Source organism: Coniosporium apollinis (genome assembly GCF_000281105.1).
Source record: "Coniosporium apollinis CBS 100218 chromosome Unknown supercont1.5, whole genome shotgun sequence".
Taxonomy (NCBI): Eukaryota; Fungi; Ascomycota; class Dothideomycetes; genus Coniosporium; species Coniosporium apollinis.
In genome coordinates, this window is record NW_006913267.1 from 490,829 (window position 1) to 514,376 (window position 23,548).

Sequence of the window (23,548 nt, forward strand, 5' to 3'; positions counted from 1 at the left end):
CTCTCCTACGCCACCCTTCCTCGCTCCCATAGAGGACAGAGCCCTCGGACCGCGCCTCCAGCACCATGCGGTTGCCGCAGCCTCGACAATGTGGCCACCTCGACTCCGCAACCCTCACACTCGCATCACCCGCGCCTTCACCACGGGCCACACCCAGCGCATCTTCCACGACTACTTCATAACCCACCTCCCCTCCTCGTCGCTGCACCCCGATGCCACGAGGTCCGGCGGCCCGCATCACAAGCTCCCGCGCGACAAGGCCTCACCGCACACGCCTGGCGCAACCAAATCAGCTCCCGCGGCGCCCCCGCCCATGGCTGGGCCGTCGCGGGAGATGGCTGTAGTCAGGATCCCATTGAAGAGCGCGAAGCATCATTTCGGGGTCACCATGTCAAGGGGGCAGCGGCCGTACAACGAGGACGCGTACCAAGCGGGCGTGATTGAGATCCCGGCGTTTGCGAAGCGGAGGCCGGTGTCTTTGACACGGGGCAGGGACCAGAAGGATGAGGTTGTTGCTGCCGATGGTGCCGGAGGAGATCCGCAGGTGTTTTACTTTGGCGTGTTCGATGGGCATGGAGGCGGGGAGTGTAGTGAGTTTCTCAGGGAGCAGCTGCATGATTATGTGGAGGATAGCGCGAGGCAGTTTGAGCTGGAGAGCAGTCTCAAGCAGCAGGGCGCGGAGCGGTCGAGCATGGGCGAGAAAACGAGACCCGCGGCACGCGTCGAGGAGGTCGAGGCCGATAAGCAGAGTCTTAAATCGGTAAATGTGTACAGTTCGGATGGGATCAAGCCAGTCAAACCTCCACAATCTGGTACAGACGACACATCGCCGAGCGCAAAGGACCGGAGCACTAAATCGCGGCCACCGGCTGGCGCTCCCCCGCTCGCACAATCCGAAAGCGTATCCAAAGCCGAAGAGCTGGAGCGAAACCTCGTCAACTCCTGGAAAGAGCTCGTAGGCGGCTACTTCAAGCGCTTCAAACCCGAGTACTTCTCCCTCTCCGCCGGCGGCCAAGGCCACACTCTCGAAAAAGACACCGCCCAAAGCAAGCAACCCTCTTCCAAGCCGCCCACCTCCAGCACCTCAAGCATCGGTATCGAAACCGTCCTAACCTACGCCTTCCTAAAAGCCGACTTCGACTTCGTCTCCGCGCAAGTAAACAAAACAGACGAAGACGCCACCCAAGCCGACCGCGCCCTCAACGACGCCGACATCCTGGGCAAACCCTCTCGTCTAAACAAACCGATCGGTGGCCCCAAGCGCTTCAAGGGCGGCAGTACATGCAGCATCGCGCTGATCTCGACGCCTACACCCACGCCCTTCTGGAACCCGTCCTCGCCCTCAACACTCATAACCTCGCACGTCGGCGACACGCGCATCCTGCTGTGCAAGACGTCCAACGGCCTCGCCATCCCGCTGACCAGCGACCACCACCCCTCCCTGCCCACCGAAGCGACTCGGCTGCGACGCTACGCCGCGACATTTGTGACCGACTCCTTCGGCGAAGAGCGCATGTCCGGGCTGGCCAACACGCGCGCCTTTGGGGACATGGGCAGCAAGCGCATCGGCGTCTCCGCCGAGCCCGAGATCCGCCGCATCGAGATCTCCCCCGCCGAGTACTCGTTCCTGGTGCTCGTCTCCGATGGCATCTCGGGCCCGCTCAGCGACCAGGAGGTCGTGGATATCGTCAAGGAGGCCAAGACGCCGGAGCAGGGCGCGAGGGCTGTGGTGGCGTTTGCGGATATGGTGACGACCGACGGGGATAATGCCACGGCGCTGGTGATTAGGCTCGGGGGTTGGGAGAGGAGGAGTGAGGGGGGGTTGGGGAGTATGGGGACCAAGGAGTTGAGGGATTGGAGGAGGGCGGATGCGGAGGATCCGAGGAGGGGGAGAAGGTGAGCGGGGAGGTGTTCTTGTGACTTCTTGGTTTGCATGGCCAGGCGTTAAGAACGGGGCTTTGGAGCGTGTTGGTGCGGTTTTTTTTGGTGTTAGAGGGGGGATGATGTTGGTGTATATATTAGCACTTGGGCCGGACATAAGTGAATGCATATATGTCGCATATGACATTCTACTGCTCTGAGATTGAGATGCTGAGGGCTGCCCTATCACGTAGTGCAGTTGCAGGAGGTAGTTACGTTGAAGACATTACGATTCGTCAATCCTACAGCGTGGGTCTACCTCGAAAGAGTACGGGAAGCGAGAATGCCTACGTGGAAGACCAGCACCGCAGAGCTGGCCTCCCAGAGCGAAGGACCTAGTGCAAGCAAAAGACGCCATCGCTGAGTGCAAGAAAAGCAAAGAGCGCTGACGCTGAACGCGAAGCAAATCAAAATGAAGCAGTGAAAGCAAGGCAAGCAAAATGCGAAGCCCGTAAAAACACCATGCCGCAACTTTTCAGTCTAGCCCCACCCACCCAAACTAGCCTCTCACATGCCGCCCATCTCGACCTCTCCCTCAGGCTGCAAGAACTCCGCCTCCCCAAAATCCAGCACCCCCTCGCTCCCGCCCCGGCTCCCACCCTGCACAGCCTCGCCCGAACCCCCACTCCCTTTCCTTCTCGTCCTCGGCCGCGCCAATGGCCGCAGCGACGACAGATCCGGCATCGGCGTGTGACTGACCGGGTAGATCGACCTCGGCGACACGGGCTCGTCGTCGAGCCACTTCTGCACGGCGAGGTGGTTGGCTGGGTGGGGTAGATGGTGGGGGTCGAGCTGGAAGGGCGAGATAGCGTCGTCGTCGGCTGCGGCATCGGAATAGGAGCGCTTGCGGGTGTTGAGGGGGGGCGGTTTGCTCGGGATGCTTGAGGTGCTCGAGAGGGCTGAGTTGGAGTCTTGGCTGCTGGAGGGGAAGACGGCCATGTTGAAGATGGGCGCTGCTTGTGTGGGTACGGCGGTGGTGAAGGCCTCGGTCGGGAAGTCGGAGATGGGGGAAGGTAGCAGCCGCGGGGTGGGTGTGAGGCCGCCGGTTTTGAGCAGGCCGCAGTAGGGTAGGAGCTCGACAGGTTTGCCTGGCACCACTTGTGCCTGGTGGGCGAGAGTGTACGGTGATGCGGTGTGGACACTGTTGCTCGGGGGCAGGGTCTTGTGCGTCTTGTAGCCCTCTGGGACTGACTTGCGGACACGCATGCCGACGTTTAGGAGAGAGGCTTGTACGGCCGGTGGGAGGTGCGGCGTGAGGAACTGAGGCTCTCCGAAGCCCAGCGATGAGTCGAAGCTGTAGTCATCGCGGTCCGAGCGGGCGAAGAAATTGGTGATGGACGGCTGGAACTGGCGCTTTGCGCGGTGCATGGTGGGAGCTGGCTGGCTTTGTTGCAGCGACAGTGGAGATCTGGCGCTTGTGTCTGCAGGCTTGTGGACGATGTGGTTGCAATGTATGCGATGGGACTGGAGAGGCGAGTGATGATTGTGCTCCGATAGTTGCGGAAGACGGGAGAAAGCTGGACAGTGTGGGCTGCAGGAAAAGCTGATCGGCAGTGAGGAGGTTGGCTCGCGTGACGAAGACGCGACCCGCGTAGCGGTACAGGTACTTAAGCAAGCAGTCGTGACTACGAGTAATGCCACACCCTACAGCTGGCGGGTTCCTTAGGCGTACCTTGATATGGGCGCAGGAGGCTCTATTCGGTTGAGGTTGGAGCTTAGCAGCTCTTGATCCCAGACAGCAAGGAGCTTCGAAGTCTCGAAGTCCTCCTGACGATAAAGAGCGCCGTTATGAGCACCGGTACGGAGTACTTCATCCCCTGCCGTTAGCGACGTGACATATTATCCGTCACGTGCGCCGACAATCAACTAACTACCACCGTCCAAATCGACAAAGACATGTCAAATATGCAAATCACAACATGTCGATATACTGCATTCACCCGTACCAAGCAATACGTTGCAAGCGGGTTATGGGTACACGATACTCCGTGATGTTCGCTTTCCGCCAATTGTCCGTGGGGAGACGGATCCGGCAACGTTCTACAAATAGGATCACGACAACGAAGCCATCAGGATTCACGAATCCGGCAATGTGTGTACGATCAACACCAGCAATACTCGATCTAGTAAGTGAGGTAGCGCAGAGCTGATTTCTAGACCGCACGGCAGCAGAGCAGGCGGAAACAAACTCGTGCATAACCTCACGCAGCTTTAGGTCGTTTCCCTCAGGTCCATGTTCAACTCACAGTGCCTCTCTATCATGTCAAAGTCTCTCCATTTTTTCACGCATTGTTCCAAGTCTTTATCGTTAGTTCGGCGCAAAGTTTGGACGTCGGCTTTACGGGTAGTCTTATCACCGAATAGCTGCAGCTGCTCTAGCTTTAGCTAGCTAAACCGATCTGCCAGCGTCCCAAATCTCGTGCCTCTGCCCGCCATGCATAACCCCTCTCTTTTCATAGACTTCCTGCTCAGAGCATCTGCCGCGGCTCATTCCCTAGCTCTCATCTCAGGCGGGAAATAAGCCTCACCGCGATAGCTGTCGAGCGCCCTTTCACCGCTAATTTCACGAGGTACTCCCCGATCGGCCGCTGGGGTAAATTTTAGGAGTGAACAACAGAACGATAGGCCTCTAGCTGGCTATATGGCCCAACTTACGAAGAACTATATCGATCTTAAAGGGAGCATTATGGTTAATAAAGCCCTAGACTACTAATTTCGCGGTGGGGCTTTTTTCCCGTCCAACGTGGCTCCTCCGCCCCCAAACCCTTCCGACGCTCATGTCATCCCCTCTATTTACCTCGAACGCGCGTAGGGACGCCGTACATTGGCAATATGCCAAGATGGACGGCCCCCACCTTCCATTCGATCCTCAAGTTGTTCGTGGTAGACGTTGGTTATATAACTTGACCTTTTCATCCCACCTAGCCAAAGCTTCAGAATCAACAACTCCATCTCTATCTGGCCCTCATACCCCCATCTGATTCACAATGGGCTCTACCAACTGGTCCGACCTCGCGAAGATGGATCCTGAGCTCAAAGAAGTACCCACCCTCCAAATAACCTCCGCCCCTCTCAACCGTTATACTAAATTACCACCAGTTCCTCGACAAGGTCGGCCCACTCCCCTCCCTCGCCGACGCGCCCTCCATCCAAGGCGTACGAGATGCGCTAGCCCAGGCTTTCCCCCCCGTTCCCGGCATCAGTGTCCCGGAAAATATGGATGGCGTCAAGAAGAACGAGCTCAGCATCCCCGTGCGCGATGGATCGAGCATCAGGGCGCTCTTGTATCAGCCTGAGGCGCCGCCCAAGGAGGGGAGTCCGCTGGTCGTGCTGTATCATGGCGGGGGGTGGTGCTTGGGGATGCCGGAGATGGTATGTGTGTACTTCGTTGAAGTTGCGGTGGAAAGGGGAAGAGAGGGAGAGGGGAGTGGGTCGAAAGGCGCTTGTGGCTGATTCGATGAGAACAGACAGAAGTCGATTGCGTAAATTTTGTGCAGCAGTTCGGCTGCGTCTGCATCAGTGTGGACTACCGACTGGCGCCTGAACATCCCTTCCCGGTACCGGTAGAGGACTCCTGGGATGCGCTGAAGTGGGTAAGTGAGCTTTCGCATATACTCCACTGTTTCGAGACGTAAGCTGTCGATCACTCCGTGATTGCATGGAGGGCCCAGCCAAACATGTGAAGACTACTCCATTCAGCCGCCCCGGTATCGCATCCAGCGGTTACTTTCCTCCCGCCGCTAGATTAACCCAATACCTAACCCCTTACTAACACCCACACCTCCCCCAGGTCGCCGCTCACACCTCCGACCTGGCCGCCGATCCATCCGCAGGCTTCATAGTCGGCGGCACCTCCGCCGGCGGCAACATCGCCATCATCCTCAGCCATCTCGCGCGCGACGAGTCAATCTCACCGCTCATAACCGGGCTCTGGCCCAGCGTCCCCGTCCTGATCTCCCCGGACGCCATCCCCGACGAGTACAAGGACGTCATCATCAGCCACGAGCAGAACGCCGAAGCGCCGGCCTTCAACAAGAAAGCCTACATGTTTATGATAAGTGCGTGTTCCCCCCTTCCCCATACGCCCATCTCCGCACCCGTTCGCCTGCGCCACCCAGGTCGCCACGCATCTCTCTAATTGACTAATCAACGGATAGACCAATATAACCCCCAACCTCCCTCCCACCCTCTCTTCAGCCCCCTGCTCTGGCCGTCGGGTCACAAGGGCCTCCCGCCATCCTACTTTCAAGTCTGCGGCATGGACCCGTTGCGCGATGAAGGCCTGCTCTATGAACGCATCCTGCGCGAGGAGTGCGGGATCAAGACTAAACTCGATGTGTATCCGGGGCTGCCGCACGGCTTCTGGGGCTTTTTCCCGCACTTGAAGAGCTCGAGAGCGTTTGTGCAGGATACGATGAGGGGGATGGCGTGGTTGTTGGGCAAGGAGGGGGAGGTGAAGGTAGTGAAGAACGAGGAGCCGGCCAAAGTGCCGGCGGCGGCGGTATTGTAGGGCTGGCGGAAGAAGTCATGTGCGTTGGTCATAGTAGATGCTTAGACAGATGAGAGCAGCATTGTCAGAACTTCGCATGGGGTATCGAACAAGCGAAAGTATTGCCATTTGCTCGCAATAAATCTATCTCCGGCCCTCTTCCATCCCATGCTTTCAAACAAACTCTAATCCGTGCTTCAAGGGGTATCGAAGAACCATTCTAGTCCTCCTTACATGACTTTGGGTGCATACATGACTTCTCTTCAGGGTGTTGGTGATTGGTGTGTGGGCCGTGTTGGTGCACGCTCTATTCAACAGCGGCGGCAGTGTGGCGGGGTGAGCGATGGTGCTGGAGGTGATGATGCGTGTAGCGAGGCGAAGCGGCGGGAGGGTGGGGTTGAAGGGGGCCCGTAGCAGTTGAGGTAGCGCTACTATGGCTGATCTACAGTAGTCTCTTACTGTGCGATGGAGTCGTGGCGCTGCGCACGGGCGACCGGTGGAGGCGATAGGCTTCGGTGAAGTGAGTTGTAGCTGGGTCGATCAAACTCGAAGAAGCTGCATCTAGCGGACCTGACAGAGTACGACTCTCCTGCGTGCAAAGCACTCATCGCCGGCGGCGTGTCTCGGCGGGACCTAGGGTCGCGGACATCTAGTTTCGTTAGGATGCTCAAGCCATTTGACCCGTCGATCCACCTTAAGTATATATGTTAGTGCTGACTGGGTATATAGCGGATGGAGTTGGTTGAAGATGCCGGAGACGGGAACTCAGGTGTTGAGAACCGGAAGGGAGTGAAGGCATTCGTACCAATCTGCCGCTTGATCTGCTCGCGTGCCCAGCGGGCTGTGTCCTGAGTCCGCTGTTGGAATTCGCGGTTCGAGCGGACTTCTTTGGCCATTACAGTGAGCCAATCAGCACGGAAGGCTTCCGCGTATTCGCCGTTGGGGAACGCGTCCGCAAGGTCACTATCACGCGGGATCAGCAAGTGCGACATGTGCCGTTGGCGCAAGAGGGATCCTAAGGGCGTGAGGATGACCAAGACTTACCCAACAACACCCATAGAAGATCGCAGCAGAGCCTCAGTGCGGTTGGGATCCGTGTAGACAATCTGTAGTAGCTGGAAGATTGACTCGACATAGGGTGCCAGTAGTTGTGCTGTAAAGTTAGCCAGGATTCCACTATATATGAACTGTGATTTACCTTTGCCTCCGCTCTTCATAGCAACAATGGCCCCGTCCCAGGCGTCCATGATACCTTCCCGGAGCGAGACGACGTAGTCAAGCATCTCGTAGGAGGTTTGCTCATTGATGTTGATACCAGCGGCTTGCTGTAAGACTTGAGCAACAATCGGAAGGTATGTCTCGAAGTGACCTCCGATGGCCTGTGCAATATCCCCAAAGCATTGTAGGATAGCTGGCTTGAATTGGTTGCCAAGGACTGTGCTCTGCGTACTATTAGCCACGAACTGATATCACTTTTCTGGGACACGTACTCGTAGGTTGTTGAGAAGATAGTTCATGAACGTATCGCAGTAAGGCTGCACCTTTTCGCCAAGGGCTCGAGTGATGTCGCTGACGAGACCAATTGCCATAGCGCACAGGCTTGGCTCTTCCTGATTGCCGAGCGCGTTGTATAGGTATGGAACGAAAGCATCCATGTACTTCAGGAAGTCCCCTTCCAGTGCATTTGCTAGGGCACCGATCGCTGCAAAGACCGTGTCCGGTACACTGGACTTGGCCCCGACTGTGCTGAGGAGCTGCAGCAGGATTTGCATGATGCGGTCGGCTTGAGGCTTGATTTCGACATCGAGTCGCTGGATGATGGCCTAGCACCAGTCAGCAAATTTCCGGAACGGACAGTGCGACAGTTCTGACCATGACCACGCTGCTCAAGCTCGTCTGCATCTCTTCAAGAGTCAGCTTGTCCTCTACACTCACCACCTGCTGCTGCAGGGGAATCGTCTTCTCCAAGCGCTCTAAGACTACGTCAGACATCGAAGCAACGATAGGGAGGCTGTCGTTGGCCGCGTTCGTAATGAAGGCATTCAGAACTTCGTAAGCGGCAGTTCGCAGCTGGTTGTCAGCATCGCCCCTAGAAGTGGTCAGCATGGTACCCCTCACAGATCTTCATCTTCGACTGACCTCTCAGTCACCTGCAACAGGTGAGTAACACAAGCCTGGAAATGCGGTGACAGAGGGTTCTCCTGGCAGCCGGGCTCTCCTGCAAAGCGTTCTGCAAGGTTCATTAGAGCCCAGCAGCATGAGGACGCCATCTTGGGATGGCTCGATAGGCCTTGGAAGAGCGATGTGATAAGAGGCTGGAGGTGCATTGAAGGCTCGATCGACTCTGAGCAAGTCTCGCAAATGCGGCCTAGAGCATAGGCTGCTGAGTCTTTGACTTGCACAACCGAATCGTCCATCATCTGAATCAGTACGGGGAGAGCTTGCTTGACTAGCGGATCCAGCATCTTCTCGTCGGGTCCCTCCATAATGGCTCCGAATGCAGATACAGCGGCATCCCGATAATGCCAGTCTTCCGACCGCAAGTGCCGCTCAACAAATTGCAGTACAGGAGGAACGATGGTGCTGCCGACCGTCTGCGACCAAAGCTGCAGGCATTGGTAGGCCGCGCGTGAGACGTTATACTCGTCGTCAGCTGCATCCTCGTCCTGCTTTGCAAGGAGCTCTAGCAGAACAGGTACAACCTCCTGTGTCGCAACGCGAGCGAAGTTGAAGTACGGTCGTGTTTCGGTAGAGCCCTCAGCAGTGGCCTGAGCGTCACCTCGTGTCAGCTATGCTTCCTACTCAATTACGTCTGTGCGATAAGAACGTACCTGAGCGTTGTCGTCCTCTATCGAGATTTCCTCCTCGCAAACAGTACACCAAAACTCGACTGCGAGCTTGGCAACATCCTCCTCTTCGCTCTTCATGCCCTGAATCGTCAGACCAAACAGAGCCTTCTCCATATAGAACCGCATCTTGTCATAGTACAAGCCCATGATCCTGTTCAGACAGCCATATGCGCCCTGTTGTATCCGAATATCTGATGCTTGTGTTGCTTCGCAAATAACTTGCATGATGTAGTTCCGCTCGCCTTCGTTCTCAAAGTTTGTCCGCACGAACTCAAGCGAGTCGCTCAGTGCTTGGATAGCCGCGCTCCGCACATCGTCGTTTTGCTCTTCCTTCCTAGCTCCTTGCACCACCGCAGTAAGAATGGCGTTTGAGTGTGCTGTAAGGCTTTCCCGAAGTTCGACATCCTCGGTTTCGCAGATGTAGCCAATAGCCGTCAAAGAAGCTTGCTTCTGATGATCCTGCCCTTCGCCAACATTTTGCACCAGGGTAGGCATAAGCTCTGGCCATTGTTGGCGAGGGATTTCGATAGCGGCGATCGATGCGAGGAACTGCGCCGCTGCCTGCCCCGCCCTCGCATCGGGAGATGACAGCGTCTTGAGTGTGAGGTTCTTCACGGAGCTCTTGATGTTCGCATCAATCTGTGTAAGCCACCGCTGTTGAACCTGTCGTAACCGGGCATATTCGCGAGCGGAGAAAGAGTTCTTGAGGGCGAGAGCCGCGGCTTGACGGATGTGTGACGGCGCTTGCTCGTTTGCAAGCTCTTGAGCGAGTGTAGTGAGGTAGCCGGACTGGATAGCAGAGAGGTCAGCGGATGGCCGGTACAGCGACGTACTGGGCACCTACGAAATCCGCCTCGGCGGCCTGGGTCAGCTGTTGTTCGGCATTCGTGCGGACAGTCACGTCTAGCGCGAGTCAGCAAAAGTCCATCCGGCACCTAGCTGGGGGTGACAGCTGCTCACCCGGGGATAGGGTCCCTTCAAGAACCTGGTTCACGTCCATGGTGTTGTCCGGAATTTACGATACGGTGCAAGATGTTCCAGGATAGCTCTCCGGTCGCCCTTGGAATATGAGGCCTTAGAGAGCGTGTGCAGACGGTGCGGTGGTGTTAAAGTCTACGAAAGACAGCCCACGCTGAAATTATGAAGCGAAGATGTACCTAGTCAGGGCCAGACACGTGAAGATCGATGATGGGGCCAGAAACGGTGGGCGCGGTCAGGACAGGAAGTGATTAAGCTGTATGAGTACGAGTTTTGAAGATGCGCAAACAAGGAAGCGCGTGGGCACAGAGAAGGAATTTGGTGAAGTCGGAAATGCAGACATTACGAATGGCGTTCGACCCAAACAAATCCCTGGTGGGTCGCAGCTTCACGTCACGTGCTCAGGGAGATGAGCTCAACTTCGCCCGCGCCTGCTTTGACCTCCCACATACAGCGTTGCCCAGGTGCACAGAAGAGACACCCTTCAGCATTTGGCTTGTTGTTCTGATCAGATCAAAACTAGAGAGGGCAAATCTGTCGAGCAGCTAACTTTATGATTTCGCATGATACGGTAAGCACAGCGTCGTGAAATTTCTCAATTGCGGTATTAAGAGTACAGAGTTTCGAGGTGTGTTCTTGTGTTCCAGTAATGTTCGTTACTCGTACCATCCACACCACCCGCGACGTCTGCCTAGCCGTTCTCATGGCTAGCGCCAGGATACTCAGCCCTGTAAGGCCTATGAATGATCAACCACGTCTGTAATGCCTAGGTAGACAGGCCCCGTGTTGCAGATTCTGAAGTACGGACTGAGATTGCGATCTGAGTGATTGTACCTCAAGGTCACCTTGTTGAGATTCAAAAGATGAATCCCATCTTAGCTTAATGCAGATCATGCTCAAGTGGCCGAAGACATCTGTTAGATTGCTCAAGCCGAGGGGTTGCGAAATCAAACTCCCATCGTGGTCGCGTACCTGATAAAGACAGCAGGGCGCGGCCTTCGAGAGCGCTGAATATGACAATACCGGTAGGACGCTCGTCCATGCCTCCAAGGCACGTACACGCCTTCTAATGGCCGCGGGGGAGCATAGTTGGCCTCGCGAGATGCTTCTCGAGCATCATTTTCAAGGAGGTGTCCCACGATTCTTGAGATTCTTCTCGATTAGGCAACGTTACCTCCTTCGTAGACTAAATTTATAAATCGAACCTGCCACACGCTTAGTGCTTACAAGGTCTTCAGGGGATGTAGTGTAGGACATTGTCAGTCGCCATTTGCGTCTTCTCCGACAAGTATCGACCATAACAGCCTCCTTGTGCTTATACGGTTGAAGATGTGTAACCAAGAAACAGACCCTGTCTTCAATCACGCACAATAAATTTGTGCCTGACTTGGTTCGTAGAATTGACGTTTTATTAGTATCGAGTATTGTCAGTGACAATCGGGTAGAACGCGGATAGGATCCAGTGATGGCTGGCGAACGCCGAGAGGGCAAAGGTTGGAACCTGTGGTCATATTCAGAGATTCACAGTACACTGCAGGATCTGTGAGAAGACATCAGTCTTGGGAAGGTGAGCGAGCTACTTGAAAGACGCAGGAGATATAGTGGGCTGCCAATGTTGCGTTTGACGGTGACCTGGCGAGGGAACGGAAGGCCGCCGGTGAGGACCGAAAGAGTCGCGGTACTACGTGACAGCTGTAGGTCTAGCGCCAATAGTCAATCGTGCCCGCTGAGGAGTTAAGTACAGGCCCCGAGAACCCATCCAGCTAGAGAAAATGAACCTTGAAGGACATCCGTAGAGCGAAGGTCGGAGCTAGAAAGCATGAAGGCACTCATATCCTGAAACCATGAGTGCGGTCCATCACATCAAGCCCTACCAGCCCTATGAGAGAAATAGAAACACACTACCTACCAGCAACCGGCCTATGTCCACACGGCAGAGAAGAATTAGCCTTTCTAAAGAGCCTTCGTGCGCGTGTACAAACTGCTGTAGACAGCATCAACGACTGGCTGTGCGCTGATCTGGCGACCGCCGAAGAACCGTCCGTTAAGGCCCTTGATCGCGTTTTCGCCGCCTTGAACCCGGTCAAACTTGAGATAGATGTCGCCTTGGGTGTTCGGATCTACAGCAATGTGAACGACGTGACCGTACTTGTCTTCGCATTCAGCCTTGACGTCATCTTCGAGTTCTTTGATCCAAGCATCACCTTCCTCCCTGATGAAATGTTAGTGTTCGTATGCTTCTAAGAGCAAATGATGACTTACTCGGCGGGATCGAACATGTTCCTCAGGACGACACACCTGCTTGCCTGGCTAACGTTAACTGGCATGGGCTTCGCCTCGGCTCTAGGCCTAGCAATCTTGGCCTTGTCGGCAGCGGAATCAGGCTCGTCCGTTCGAGCGAGCTTCCTCATAAGAGCGTCTCTGCTGTAGTTGTTGAAGTTCACGCCTGCAACGTCGGTGTCATCGAGGGCACTGGCACCGCCAGCTCCCTTGTCGCTATCACGGCCGCCCGCACGGTCGAAGTTGCCGCCCGAGCCTCCTGCGTGAGCACCGCGCCCGCCACTGCCGGAGAATGCCGATCCCTGGAAGTTGGGCTGACCTTGGCCTTGGAAGCGCTGGAGCAGGTTGGCAGTGGACTCTGGGGTGAACTTGTCATTGCCCAAGCCGACACGGATGGGACGGCCAGCGAGATCGAAACCGTTCATCTTCTCTAGAGCCTCTTTAGCAGAATTTGGATCACGGAATCTGGTATTGCACGTTAGCTGGAAGTATTGTATATGATGAAGACGCGACTAACTGAACGAAACCATAGCCCCTGCTACGTCCTTGCTCTTCCTTCTGCAACTGAACGAACTCGAGTTCTCCGAAAGGCTCGAACACGTTCTGGAGGTCGCTTTCGGTAATGCTGAAGTGGATGTTGCCGACATACAACCTGTGGAAGGGGACACCTGATGCAGCGCTAGTAGTACCCTCACCGTTGCGCGCTTGGCGGTTCTTCTCGGCTTCAGTGAGTTGCGCAATGATCGGAATGCCTAGGAGCTTCTGGCCGGTGAGCTGGATAGCAAGCTGGACAGACTCTTCGTTCTTGAACTCAACGTAACCGACACTGTCAAAGGTCAGCCTGTACTCGTGCGAACGAGATTTTGAGTAGTACTTGCCCCTTTGACCGACCACTAACCCTATCCTTCACGATCTGTGCCTCTTTGACAGGTCCGACCTTCTCGAAGAATGCTATCAGCTCCTTAGTTCGAAGACGAGCAGCAAGCTGCTGGACAAAAACTGTTCGACGATCACGCTCGTCCTCTGTCAGCTGTGGAGTCTTCGACTTGCTCCTCTGTCGCTTGGGGCTTGGGCTGCGCCTTCGGCCATCTCGGCCTCGTCCCGCATGACCGCCACGTCCCTGGTCCCGGTCCCCATCTCTGTCTTTGTCTTTGTCGCCATCACGATCATCGCGCTCACGTCGGCCGCGTCCGGATGGGCGATAGTACCTATCACCGTCAGGAGATCTCGACCTAGTACGCGGACGGCCACTTCCGCGATAGTAGTCACCGGCAGAAGCACGGAATGCATCATCGGGGTCCATGGGTTCTCGAGGCCGGTCTCGGCGGGAACTCCGGCGTTCGCTGTCTCTGCTTCTGCTTCGCTTTCTGCCCTTTGAGCTGCCGGTGGCACTGCCATGCGGGCTCTTCATGACTTCATCTCCATCGGCATCTTTGTCACGTCGAGTGCGGTCTCTGCTCCAATCTCTTCGTTTGCGGTCCCGATCCCGGCTGCCATCTCTGTCTCTGTCTCTAATGCGATCGCGTTCGCGACGTTCACTGCGCTCGCTCTTGTGGCGGTCATCTCGGTCGGCGGCTCGGGTGGACTCCTTGGCATCGGTGCTGTCGTTCGCGGTAGAGTCAAGAAGGGCTTCAACGTCTAGACCTGACATGATGTTGTTGGAATTTGAGTGGTTACGACGGAGTGCTGTGTTGTGAGAGACGTTTTCACTTCACGTTGGTCAGATGAAGCACCGGCGGTGGTGGCAGTGATCAAGGTGCGCGAACCCTTTTGTTCAAATACTTCGAACGTGTAGGTCCTGCTAGCTCAGCAGCCTTACAGATCGGTTATAGAAGTGCTTTGACGGTTGTGGTTTGATATTCTGTCGGAAGGATGTGGATTTGGAGGTTGAAGGCAGCCAGGCGGCACCTGCAGGCAAAAGTTCTGGAGCTCGCTAGCGCCGGTGAACTCCGCTTCACGAAATACCTGACATGTCATGTGATACTGTACCAATAACTACCTAACAGCTACTTTAATCATGCAGAATAATTTTGAAATAGTCATCAAGGCTGGAGCTGTTCTCCTCCGATGTACCTCTAAGGTTGAGGTGTCTTAGTTGAGCTGCTGTATCATTGCAACTCAGCTGGGCTGCCGCTCAATGTTGGATGGAAGGTTCCTAAGCGTTCCTTCAGAGATACCTGATAGGAACGTTCCTCTCCAAGTATTCATGCCACTTCGGCAAGAACCGCTTGTTCTGCGTACCAGAGCTGAGCTGCAGGTCTTCAATCGCACTCGCCCACTTCACCAGATTAGCCTCACTCCATGCCGTGTCCATCAGCGCCAGCCCAAACGGCATGCCAGTGCTCGGATGAACCCCCGCTGGCACAGTGATCATCGGGTAACCCGCCTGTGCCGCTATCTGGAACGTCTGGCCGACGTTTGATGGAACTAGCAGCCCAGACAATTGAGTGCCGTTGTAATTCAGCGCCGCATCGATGCCGAGCTCTCGACTCTGGGTCTGGCAGAACTCGAGAGCTTGATAGTAAGTTTCGTCCATGATGCCTCGTGACTCTAAGGATGCGAGAAGGCCGTCTTGACCGGAGTAGAAAGCAGGATGGCCGAAGGGCCAGGGATGGCCGCCTTCGGTACCGTCGTTCGCATAGTTGTATGCTATTATATCCTCGAGAGACCGGATGTCGGTATTGTCGAGCTCCGCTAAGTAGTCGCGGATATTGTTGTAGAAGTCGACTTTGACAACGGTGCTGCAATTCCGTGAGTTCGTGTTCAATTAATCTTTCTTAAGCAGAGACGTACTACTCAGACTCATTTGGATAACCGCGAGTGCTACCCCAATCCCAGTTCCAGCCGGTTGGGCTGACCATCAGCTCATAATTTGGAAGCTCCGTCCCATTGATTATCGTCGCGCCAGCTTCGCGTATCAAATCGATCAAATCGAGAAGGATTGCTTGTTGCTCTGCATCTGCACGAACCCAGAAGCTTTCCCAGGGCAGGCCGAATGTGGCACCCCGTAATGCTTCTCTGTTTGTGAGAAACTGGACGTATCCGCCAGTGGGAGTTTGTCCCTCTTGAGCAAGAGTGTAGTTGTCACGCGGATCTACACCGTAGATGGCATCTAGCACGTATGTGGCATCGCGTACCTACCGACATCAGCTTGGTTCAGCTCTCAAGGCAATGTCAGCAAACCGTGCGTGCGAAGGGACCGACAGTGTCCTGATGGACGCTCTCAGGAACAACTCTGCATGGAGAGAGTTTAGTCAGCGGACTTCCTTCGTAGATGCAGAGTCGGCTTACCCAGCTCTCGAGGTCAGGCCTACAGTGGGTTTAATCCCAACTACACCGTTTCTCTCCGCGGGCTGGATGACTGTTCAATGTTAGAGAAGTACGGCAGCAAGCAAGCAAGCAGCCACAGGCCACAGATTTGAATACAATCAAGCAGCGATGGATTATGCTGCATTGGAGCCTGGATACAGCCCGTAGAATGATCCAAGGCTGTGACGACCAATCGCAACCCCACAGTTCGATGGTGGCGTTGTATCAATTTGTGCTTGAAGCTTGTCCGACTCATGCAGCTCAGGCTTCGATTTCACTTACCGCTTCCATCCGTCTCCGTACCCAGTGTAAACATAGCAACGTTCGCCGCAACAGCAGCCGCGCTACCGGAGCTACTTCCACCAGGATTTAAAGTGAGGTTGTACGGACTCCTCGCCTGGCCGCCCCGTGCGGAGTAGCCTATCGAGTAGTTGTTGCTGCGCATATCGGCCCACTCGCTCAGCGTTGCCTTGCCGAACAGAACAGCACCCGCTTGGCGCAAGAGTCTTACTACGTGAGCATCTCGTGGCACAACGGAGCCGAGAAGCGCCAAGCTGCCGGCTGTGGTCTCCATGTGGTCCTTGGTGGCCATGTTGTCCTTGACGAGGAAGGGGATGCCGTGGAGTGGACCTCTGACACGCCCTGCGGCGCGCTCGGCATCAAGCGCTGCTGCTATGGCCAGGAAATCTGGGTTAAGCTCCATAACGGAACTAATAGTCGTGAAGAGTAACATTAGATGAACGTCCTGCTTACGAAGGAAAACTGGTAGCAAGCTGTCTTTAAAGGCCTACCTGATATACTCATCAACTTGTAACACGCGTCGCAAGTAGCATTGAACCAGCTGTACAGACGTCAATTGCCCGTTGCCCATTGCCTCTTGCAACTGATCGATCGTCGCCTCTTCCAGAGTCAACCCGTGGCACTGCTGCATAGGAAACAGAGCGCTTGTGTCCGCGCTCTCTTGTGGTGGGAACGCATAAGGGAAAGGACTCTGAAGCGGATCGGTGGCCAGTACACAGGAAGCATTTTGCCCACTGCAAGAGTAATTGTTCGGAGATAGATCATACAAAAGAGCTGCCTGAGCAGCAATTGAAGGGATTGATATGGCTACTGGAGCAATCAATAGTAGGGATATCATGGTGGAGAACTCGCTTGAGCCACGCTGGGAGAGGAGAGTGCAGTAAGCAAGCGTGAGGGCTCTGCTGGAGAGAGGAGGTCCGACGATTTCATCGAATGCACTTTAATCCCTACCTGCATAATCCTACGAGTATCGACCTATCACGGTTGAGTGGGTGAGGAAAAGCAAAAGAGGAGCGGCCTGTGCCAGACAGGTACAAGAACGGAACGGGAGATCCCGAGCTGGACGCCCAAAGGCCAACCAAAAAGTCCGTTGCCGCATCTTTGCTCGAGCCTTTTCACCACCAGGTTCATGATCAAACTGGACTCATAATATTGTCAATGGCAAAACGGCTAAACCCGTCTCACGTGATAGAAATCAAAACATCCCCAGCAGTTCCAATGAATCGACCGCCTGAGGTGTCTTTGAGCTATGGACTAAGCTTAAGCCTATCTAGCTCCAGAGCTACGGCCAGCTTTCAAGGCGGCAACCGACTTTTCAAATAGCCCTTGGCCGCAGTCGAACGTACAGAGGCTAACAGCAATATCGTAATGGCATTAATCTACAGTCTTCCCCAACTGCTGCATCTGACGAAACAGGCGCCGCTAGTAAGATCCGAAGCAAAAGACAAGAACACTCTAGCCTATAAAAAGACCTCTTAGAAGAATACTTCTACTCAAAGACGAATCCCACCGCCTCGCGACCACGCCAGCTTATCGCTTGGGTAGGTTGTCCGGCAATAGATGGAATTTGCCCCTTCAACTCATAGACATAGGTACCAGCAGGACGGACAGGTGCAAGCAATCGCGTGCCAAGAACACCGTAGTTGTCGAAGAACATTATGATAGCCGCGTCTGTAGTCTGAAAATCGAAGAACGGTAAAGGCTGCTGGCTATCATGATCCAACCCCTTCATGCGGTCACTGGCAGCGTTTCTGGACTCGGAGGTGTACGTATATTCAGCCTGCGAGACCTTGATGATTCGCATCCACGGAGCAGTCATAAGTGAGCCCCTGTCGGGATCAAGGGTGATCTCGCTAACTACCGGCGTACCAAATGTACCATTCCGAAATCCTGGGAAGACGAGCACGGTGGGCTGGTTTTCACAGCTTACGAGCGCCACGAGATCAATGCGTCCATCCTGGTTGACGTCTGCTAGGAACCAGAAGAGATAATCTTCCTCGGAAACTGCTTCCCAGGTAACCGGAAATGATCTCGATATCGGCGGATCAGAGATACTAACTCTACCAAAGCTTGAACGGACAGGATGGAGAATGTCGATATCAAGCGAATCAGGATTCGGATGATCCTGTCCGTAAAAAATGCGGATGATGCGGTTGTCACCGTCAGAAGCATTGAGACTACCCGGAAGTAGGGCTTGGGCCGGGAAACCAATAGCTTCAGATACCGTAGACAGGTGTCGCTTGGAATAGTTGCTAGACCAAGAGAAGAATTGCCACGTGCTAGTTGAGGAGATGTTGTCGTAACCGAATCCCACGAAGGTCTCGTGGTCGTCCCTAGCGTGCATCTTGTATCTGAGGAGGAAGCTGCGACGTCAGCCACATATGCCCGAGGGTCAGAGGCAAGGAAGGCAAGCTTACTTCATACGTGCGCAAGGCAAGTTAGGATCAATCCTAATCGGAGGGATATCCCGGCTGGCTGGGATGACCCATAGCTCCAGCTTCGATGTGCCACGTGGTCCGGTTGACCAGTATTTTATCATAGCGATATTGCTTGAATCGTTGCTAAATCTACCGTAGACTATATCGTCCAGCGTCCAGGAATCATCCTGATCATCCGCGTCCTGCATCCACGCAAGCTCGATACGGGCGCCCTTCTCATCCTGGACTGGTCTGACCCCGATGTGACGGGCCATTGTAGGCTCTTGGTTCGGCGGGCGCAGACGACCGACTAGACTATGAAATCCATGATCGAGGTATTGAACTGATGCCCACGAAGTTGATCCGGCAACCTGGGGGATCTGGATGTTGTACTGTGCCTCCATACTCCAGTATTTTCCAAATTCTGCCGCGTCAACTGGACCATATTTGTTTACGATGAGGCTATCATCATTGGGGGAACGGAAATGCCATACGCCGGTGGAAGACAGGAACGACAATGTGAAGGGACGCATGGATTGAATTACGCTCGAGTTCTGGATTGTGTCTAGTATTCGTTGCCACTCGCGGTCCCCGAGCCGAGAGATTGAATATTCCTTAAAAGCAGAGTTGTTGCGCTCATCTGGGTGCGCTCTGCTACGAAGTATGTCTGGGTCCCTGGCGCTCCACTCAAAGAGTGGGACGTAATCTTCAGGATATGTTAAGTTTGAGAAATTGGGAGTCTGAGGAAGTGAGCGAAGGAAAGATGCAACAGAAGGTCAAGCAACGTTTACCATCTTCAAGGCAGCAAAATCGGAGGCTTCGGGCAAATTTCCCGTTAAAAATGCCTGCCAAACCTCATCTACACCGGTTTGTGCAGCCTTTACTACCTGTAGACGGTTTGCAGCCGCCTTACCGCTCCACAATTGCCTGTCGCCATACGCTGCCCATGTATCTCCAAAACTGTTGGAAACCCAAAGGCCATTGGCACTGTCCTCATCGTGCATTATCTGAGCGCAGGCGTCAGCAGGCCAGAGATCAAGGTCTGGATAGTCCGGACCGTCCGGTGGCGGATCGACATCGGAGTATGGCTCGTGCAGAACCCGTCGTGGAGTTCTCATGTGCCCTGAGGAGAAAAGGTCCGTCAGAAAATGCTGAGCAAAGGCCTCCAGAAAGTAAGCCTCTTTGAGATCGGAAGTTGAGCCAGAAGTTCGCGCCCGTTCCGCCTGTGAGAGGGCTGCAAGATGACCAGCGGAGTAGGCATTCCGCGCATCCTTGTTTTCGGCGAATCAGCCAGAGGACTGTTTGTTGGGTCTAGAAAATTAGATACCTGAACAAAGTGATCGAAATTGCATAGCGAGATCATAAGATAACCACCAAGAGTACAGACAAAGTACTTCACGTGGTATCTATTGGAAATCCTGTCGAAAACCTATTTCAGTCAGTAAAGCAGCGCAAGGTTAGCCCAAACGAGACCTGCCTACCTGAGCCGGATCCTCTCCGTTGCGTATACCTGTCTGAACCTCGTTCTCCTGCGACCTCATAGTGGACAGAATACATCGGAGATATCCTCCAGCGTCGGTAGCCAACGCCCTGGCATCGGACAAGAACTGTTCGACACTGGCTGTCTTATTTGAATACCACTTATCGCTGATCTGCTCAGGGCAGTCACCCGTGTATGACCAATTAGCATAGAAGTCACCCCCCAAGGCGATGATATCGCCATAGGTGAGGTTCGAAGAACCGGCCCGATAATTGAAGTCTCTCCCGACCACCTCCTCTCCTCTATTATAACGAAGGATAACACGATCTCCTATCCATCTCTTATCCCAGTGAGCTGAGAGACAGAAGCGCTTGAGTGTATACTGACGTGTTCGGCTGATTCGAAGAGCGGTCTCACAATTCCACTCGCTAGCCTCGCATCATGAGCCGGTGGACAGAAAGCGTTTACGGCAATATGGTCAAACTTGCCTGAAGCAGCTACGGGGCCTTGCGAATGCGGCAAACTTAGAGAAGCCTTGAAGAGGTAAAAGAATACTACACCCAACATGCACCTTCTGAGACTGTTTAGAGACATCTCAGACACCTTTTGCGCTTGTAAGACCTGTTATACACAACTCTGAGTGATACGGGAAGAACTTCTGAGAGAGGCAGGAAGACGAGGAAAAGACGATACAGATTGCTAGAGAAAGGGCAGGAAGTTCTCCAAGAGCGATCTAGCGACGAGACAGCCAAGTCAACTAGCAGAATGCAGATTGATAGCTGAATCGCTCACAGCCCTGACAATGACCAAAGAACAACGTCATTGACGTCGGGGTCGGGTCAAGCTGAAGCCACAATCAATGTCCCTCTGCGGAAAGCACACTGTTCAGGGTATCCATACATCACCGTTTCACAGCCGGTGGTTAGTCTCCGTTATGGCAGGGGTATGCGAGCCGCCGGTAAAAGAGCTGACTGGTCGAACAAGCGCGTTCTCTCCATACTAGCGTATGGAGGACCGGAGATAGGCTCCGCAATATTCAAAAAGCCACCTGCATACCAGTGGGTTATCAATCGAATGCGCGAAGGGGGTGTAACTCTCCTCGCCAATGTGGCCAGTAGTAAAATGATCCTGGTTTTACTCAATCGTCCCACATCAGTGACACTGAGACTAATATCAAGCACCTGTTGCGCTGTTGTCAAGGCAGGCGTCCTGGCAGCACTGCGGAACATGTTTCGAACCGTCAGACTTCATGAGGATCAGCTTGAACACTCGTATAACCATGCGGATACTCCCTCGAACGGTTGCATAAGTTATAACTAGAAGTGAAAGTGTCCTAGTTGAGCTGCAGGATAAGCCGGCAAACAGCGGGGAGATCTCGCCGATCTCGCGTGTTGCTGAGCCTCGGTCCGTTCCCCCAGATTTACCTTAAGCATCACCGCCTGCCATGCTCACGATGTCACTAAACATAACCGCCCAAGATGCCAGACACATGGCAAGAGATATCGCGCCGAAAGCAAGAAGAGCAGGCAGCTCGCATACCCAAGGAATGGCGTCTGGCGCGCAAACCGGCTACCAATCGCACTAATTATCTGGATGTTCCCCGCGAATGTGGTATCCTGACTGAGAAGGAGGTGGAGATCACTGAGAGATATGATGCTACGGCATTAATTAAGGAGATTACGGAGGGGAGGTTGAAGAGTGTTGATGTTTGTAGAGCATTCTGCAAGGTGAGCATTGACTCCGGCTCTCGAATTTCATCACGGATGATAGCTGACAAGAAGCCTACAGAGAGCAGCTATAGCGCATCAATTGGTACGTCTACGATCCCACCCTCTGATTCCACCACTAGCTCTAGTATACCCTCATACATTGAGTAACTCCTTGACTAGACGAACTGTCTCACCGAGTTCTTCCCAGCCGAAGCCCTCGCCCGCGCTCAAGAGCTCGACGCCCACCTCTCGACCCACAAGAAGCCCCTCGGCCCCCTCCACGGACTCCCAATTTCCCTAAAAGACACCTTCCGGATCCCGGGCCATGACTCCTCCATCGGCATCGCCTCTCTCGCCTTCAGCCCCTCCACCGCCCCCTCAACCCTCGTCTCCCTTCTGCTCTCCCTCGGCGCAGTCCTCTACTGCAAGACCAACGTCCCGCAAACCCTCATGGCGCTCGACAGCCACAACAACGTCTTCGGACGCACCCTCAACCCGCTCAACACCTTCGTGACTGCCGGCGGCAGCAGCGGGGGCGAAGGCGCGCTCGTTGGCATCCGCGGCAGTATTCTGGGCATCGGGACCGATGTCGGCGGTAGCATTCGTATCCCGGCAATGTGCCAGGGTTTGTACGGCTTCAAGCCCAGCTGGCAGCGCGTGCCGTATGCGGGCCAGGAAGGCGGTCAGAGGCCTGCGGCGGCGAGGCTCGCGCTACCGGCCAGCGCGGGGCCGATTGCTACGAGCCTCAGGGACTGTGAGCTGTTGCTTAAGGCGATCGCCAGTGCGGAGCCATGGACTGTGGATCCGGACGTAGTGTTCGGGCCGTGGGAGGCGCAGGGGGAGCTGCCGAGTCGGCGGCGAGGATCGGGTAAGAAGCCGGTGATTGGGATCGTCCGGACGGATGGATTGATCGAGCCGCTACCGCCTGTGCAGAGGGCTCTGGACGATGTCGTCGCAGCTTTGCGCGCGAGGGGCGTTGAGGTTGTCGAAATGGATATCAGGCCGCTTTTCTCGAAATGTCAGAGCCTTGCGAATGCGCTGTTTGGCGCTGAGGGTGGAAACAACATGTTCGATCTCTTGGAGAAGACTGGGGAGCCGCTGAGCCCCTGGCTGTCGACCAGGCTGAAGAGGAAGAAGCCAATGACGTTAGACCAGGCTAGGGAACAGCATGCTAAGAGGGCGGAGCTGGAGACCAAGTTCTTGGCGATTTGGAAGGGGCAGGATGGCAAGGAGATTGATGCGTTTGTCTGCCCAGTGGCACCGCATCCGGTGCCGCCGATCGACCGCTGGAACGGCGTGAGCTACACGTCTTCCTTTGTGCTCCTGGATTATCCAGCTGCGGTAAATGTTACCTCTACTGCCCCGCATAGAACAGACTTCGAAAGGCTTCGTGGGAGAATCAGCACTAACTCTAAATTCCAGACGCTACCCGTCCGCTCCGTCAAGCCGGATGACTTGAACGGCGAGCTCCCGACCTCGGAGCCACTGTCCTCATGGGACGGAGTCAATCGCGAGTTGTGGACTAAAGTCGACCGCTCCGTCTACCTGAATACGCCCCTGTGCGTCCAGGTGATCGCTCCGAAGATGCAGGAGCGGAGGTTGTACCAGGCGATGGAAGTCATTGACCAGGCATTGAAAACCGGAGAAGGGAGCGAGAAAGCCAGACTGTAGTCAAATTTAAAGGCATTGCGCAAAACAAGCGGCCAAGTTCAAAAAACGTGGCTGCCCTTGTAGTGCACCAGCACCTTTGTTCGTCGATGCACTGTTGTCATTGGGAGATTTTAGGAACACCGTCGTGCCGGGAGAGCGAATCGCGA

The 23,548-nt window shown here is 54.7% G+C and overlaps 8 protein-coding genes across 8 annotated transcripts; 3 read left to right on the top strand and 5 right to left on the bottom strand.

Moving 5' to 3' along the window:
• Nucleotides 1-88: 88 nt before the first annotated feature.
• Nucleotides 89-1,900, top strand: W97_01521 (uncharacterized protein; the record flags this gene model as incomplete). Its single annotated transcript, XM_007779427.1, has 1 exon — nt 89-1,900. One exon carries the CDS (start codon nt 89-91, stop codon nt 1,898-1,900), a length of 1,812 nt encoding a protein of 603 aa, XP_007777617.1.
• A 527-nt stretch (nt 1,901-2,427) lies between these two features.
• On the bottom strand, nt 2,428-3,288 carry W97_01522 (uncharacterized protein; the record flags this gene model as incomplete). Its single annotated transcript, XM_007779428.1, has 1 exon — nt 2,428-3,288. One exon carries the CDS (start codon nt 3,286-3,288, stop codon nt 2,428-2,430), a length of 861 nt encoding a protein of 286 aa, XP_007777618.1.
• A 1,619-nt stretch (nt 3,289-4,907) lies between these two features.
• Nucleotides 4,908-6,430, top strand: W97_01523 (uncharacterized protein; the record flags this gene model as incomplete). The annotated part of the gene is made up of 5 exons (XM_007779429.1): nt 4,908-4,961; nt 5,020-5,292; nt 5,388-5,513; nt 5,711-5,978; nt 6,078-6,430. The coding sequence occupies 5 exons, from the start codon at nt 4,908-4,910 to the stop codon at nt 6,428-6,430; spliced, it is 1,074 nt and encodes a 357-aa protein (XP_007777619.1).
• A 686-nt stretch (nt 6,431-7,116) lies between these two features.
• On the bottom strand, nt 7,117-10,258 carry W97_01524 (uncharacterized protein; the record flags this gene model as incomplete). Its single annotated transcript, XM_007779430.1, has 9 exons — nt 7,117-7,372; nt 7,454-7,562; nt 7,608-7,851; nt 7,900-8,232; nt 8,282-8,498; nt 8,549-9,177; nt 9,241-10,047; nt 10,103-10,161; nt 10,219-10,258. 9 exons carry the CDS (start codon nt 10,256-10,258, stop codon nt 7,117-7,119), a joined length of 2,694 nt encoding a protein of 897 aa, XP_007777620.1.
• A 1,931-nt stretch (nt 10,259-12,189) lies between these two features.
• Nucleotides 12,190-14,167, bottom strand: W97_01525 (uncharacterized protein; the record flags this gene model as incomplete). Its single annotated transcript, XM_007779431.1, has 5 exons — nt 12,190-12,448; nt 12,499-12,981; nt 13,034-13,342; nt 13,374-13,611; nt 13,681-14,167. 5 exons carry the CDS (start codon nt 14,165-14,167, stop codon nt 12,190-12,192), a joined length of 1,776 nt encoding a protein of 591 aa, XP_007777621.1.
• Nucleotides 14,168-14,683: 516 nt separating this feature from the next.
• On the bottom strand, nt 14,684-16,528 carry W97_01526 (amidase; the record flags this gene model as incomplete). Its single annotated transcript, XM_007779432.1, has 5 exons — nt 14,684-15,257; nt 15,310-15,653; nt 15,700-15,751; nt 15,808-15,877; nt 16,108-16,528. 5 exons carry the CDS (start codon nt 16,526-16,528, stop codon nt 14,684-14,686), a joined length of 1,461 nt encoding a protein of 486 aa, XP_007777622.1.
• Nucleotides 16,529-17,614: 1,086 nt separating this feature from the next.
• W97_01527 (uncharacterized protein) lies at nt 17,615-20,083 on the bottom strand (the record flags this gene model as incomplete). Its single annotated transcript, XM_007779433.1, has 5 exons — nt 17,615-18,488; nt 18,543-19,282; nt 19,334-19,813; nt 19,870-19,971; nt 20,024-20,083. 5 exons carry the CDS (start codon nt 20,081-20,083, stop codon nt 17,615-17,617), a joined length of 2,256 nt encoding a protein of 751 aa, XP_007777623.1.
• A 1,417-nt stretch (nt 20,084-21,500) lies between these two features.
• W97_01528 (uncharacterized protein) lies at nt 21,501-23,402 on the top strand (the record flags this gene model as incomplete). The annotated part of the gene is made up of 4 exons (XM_007779434.1): nt 21,501-21,749; nt 21,811-21,834; nt 21,912-23,072; nt 23,154-23,402. The coding sequence occupies 4 exons, from the start codon at nt 21,501-21,503 to the stop codon at nt 23,400-23,402; spliced, it is 1,683 nt and encodes a 560-aa protein (XP_007777624.1).
• Nucleotides 23,403-23,548: the final 146 nt, after the last annotated feature.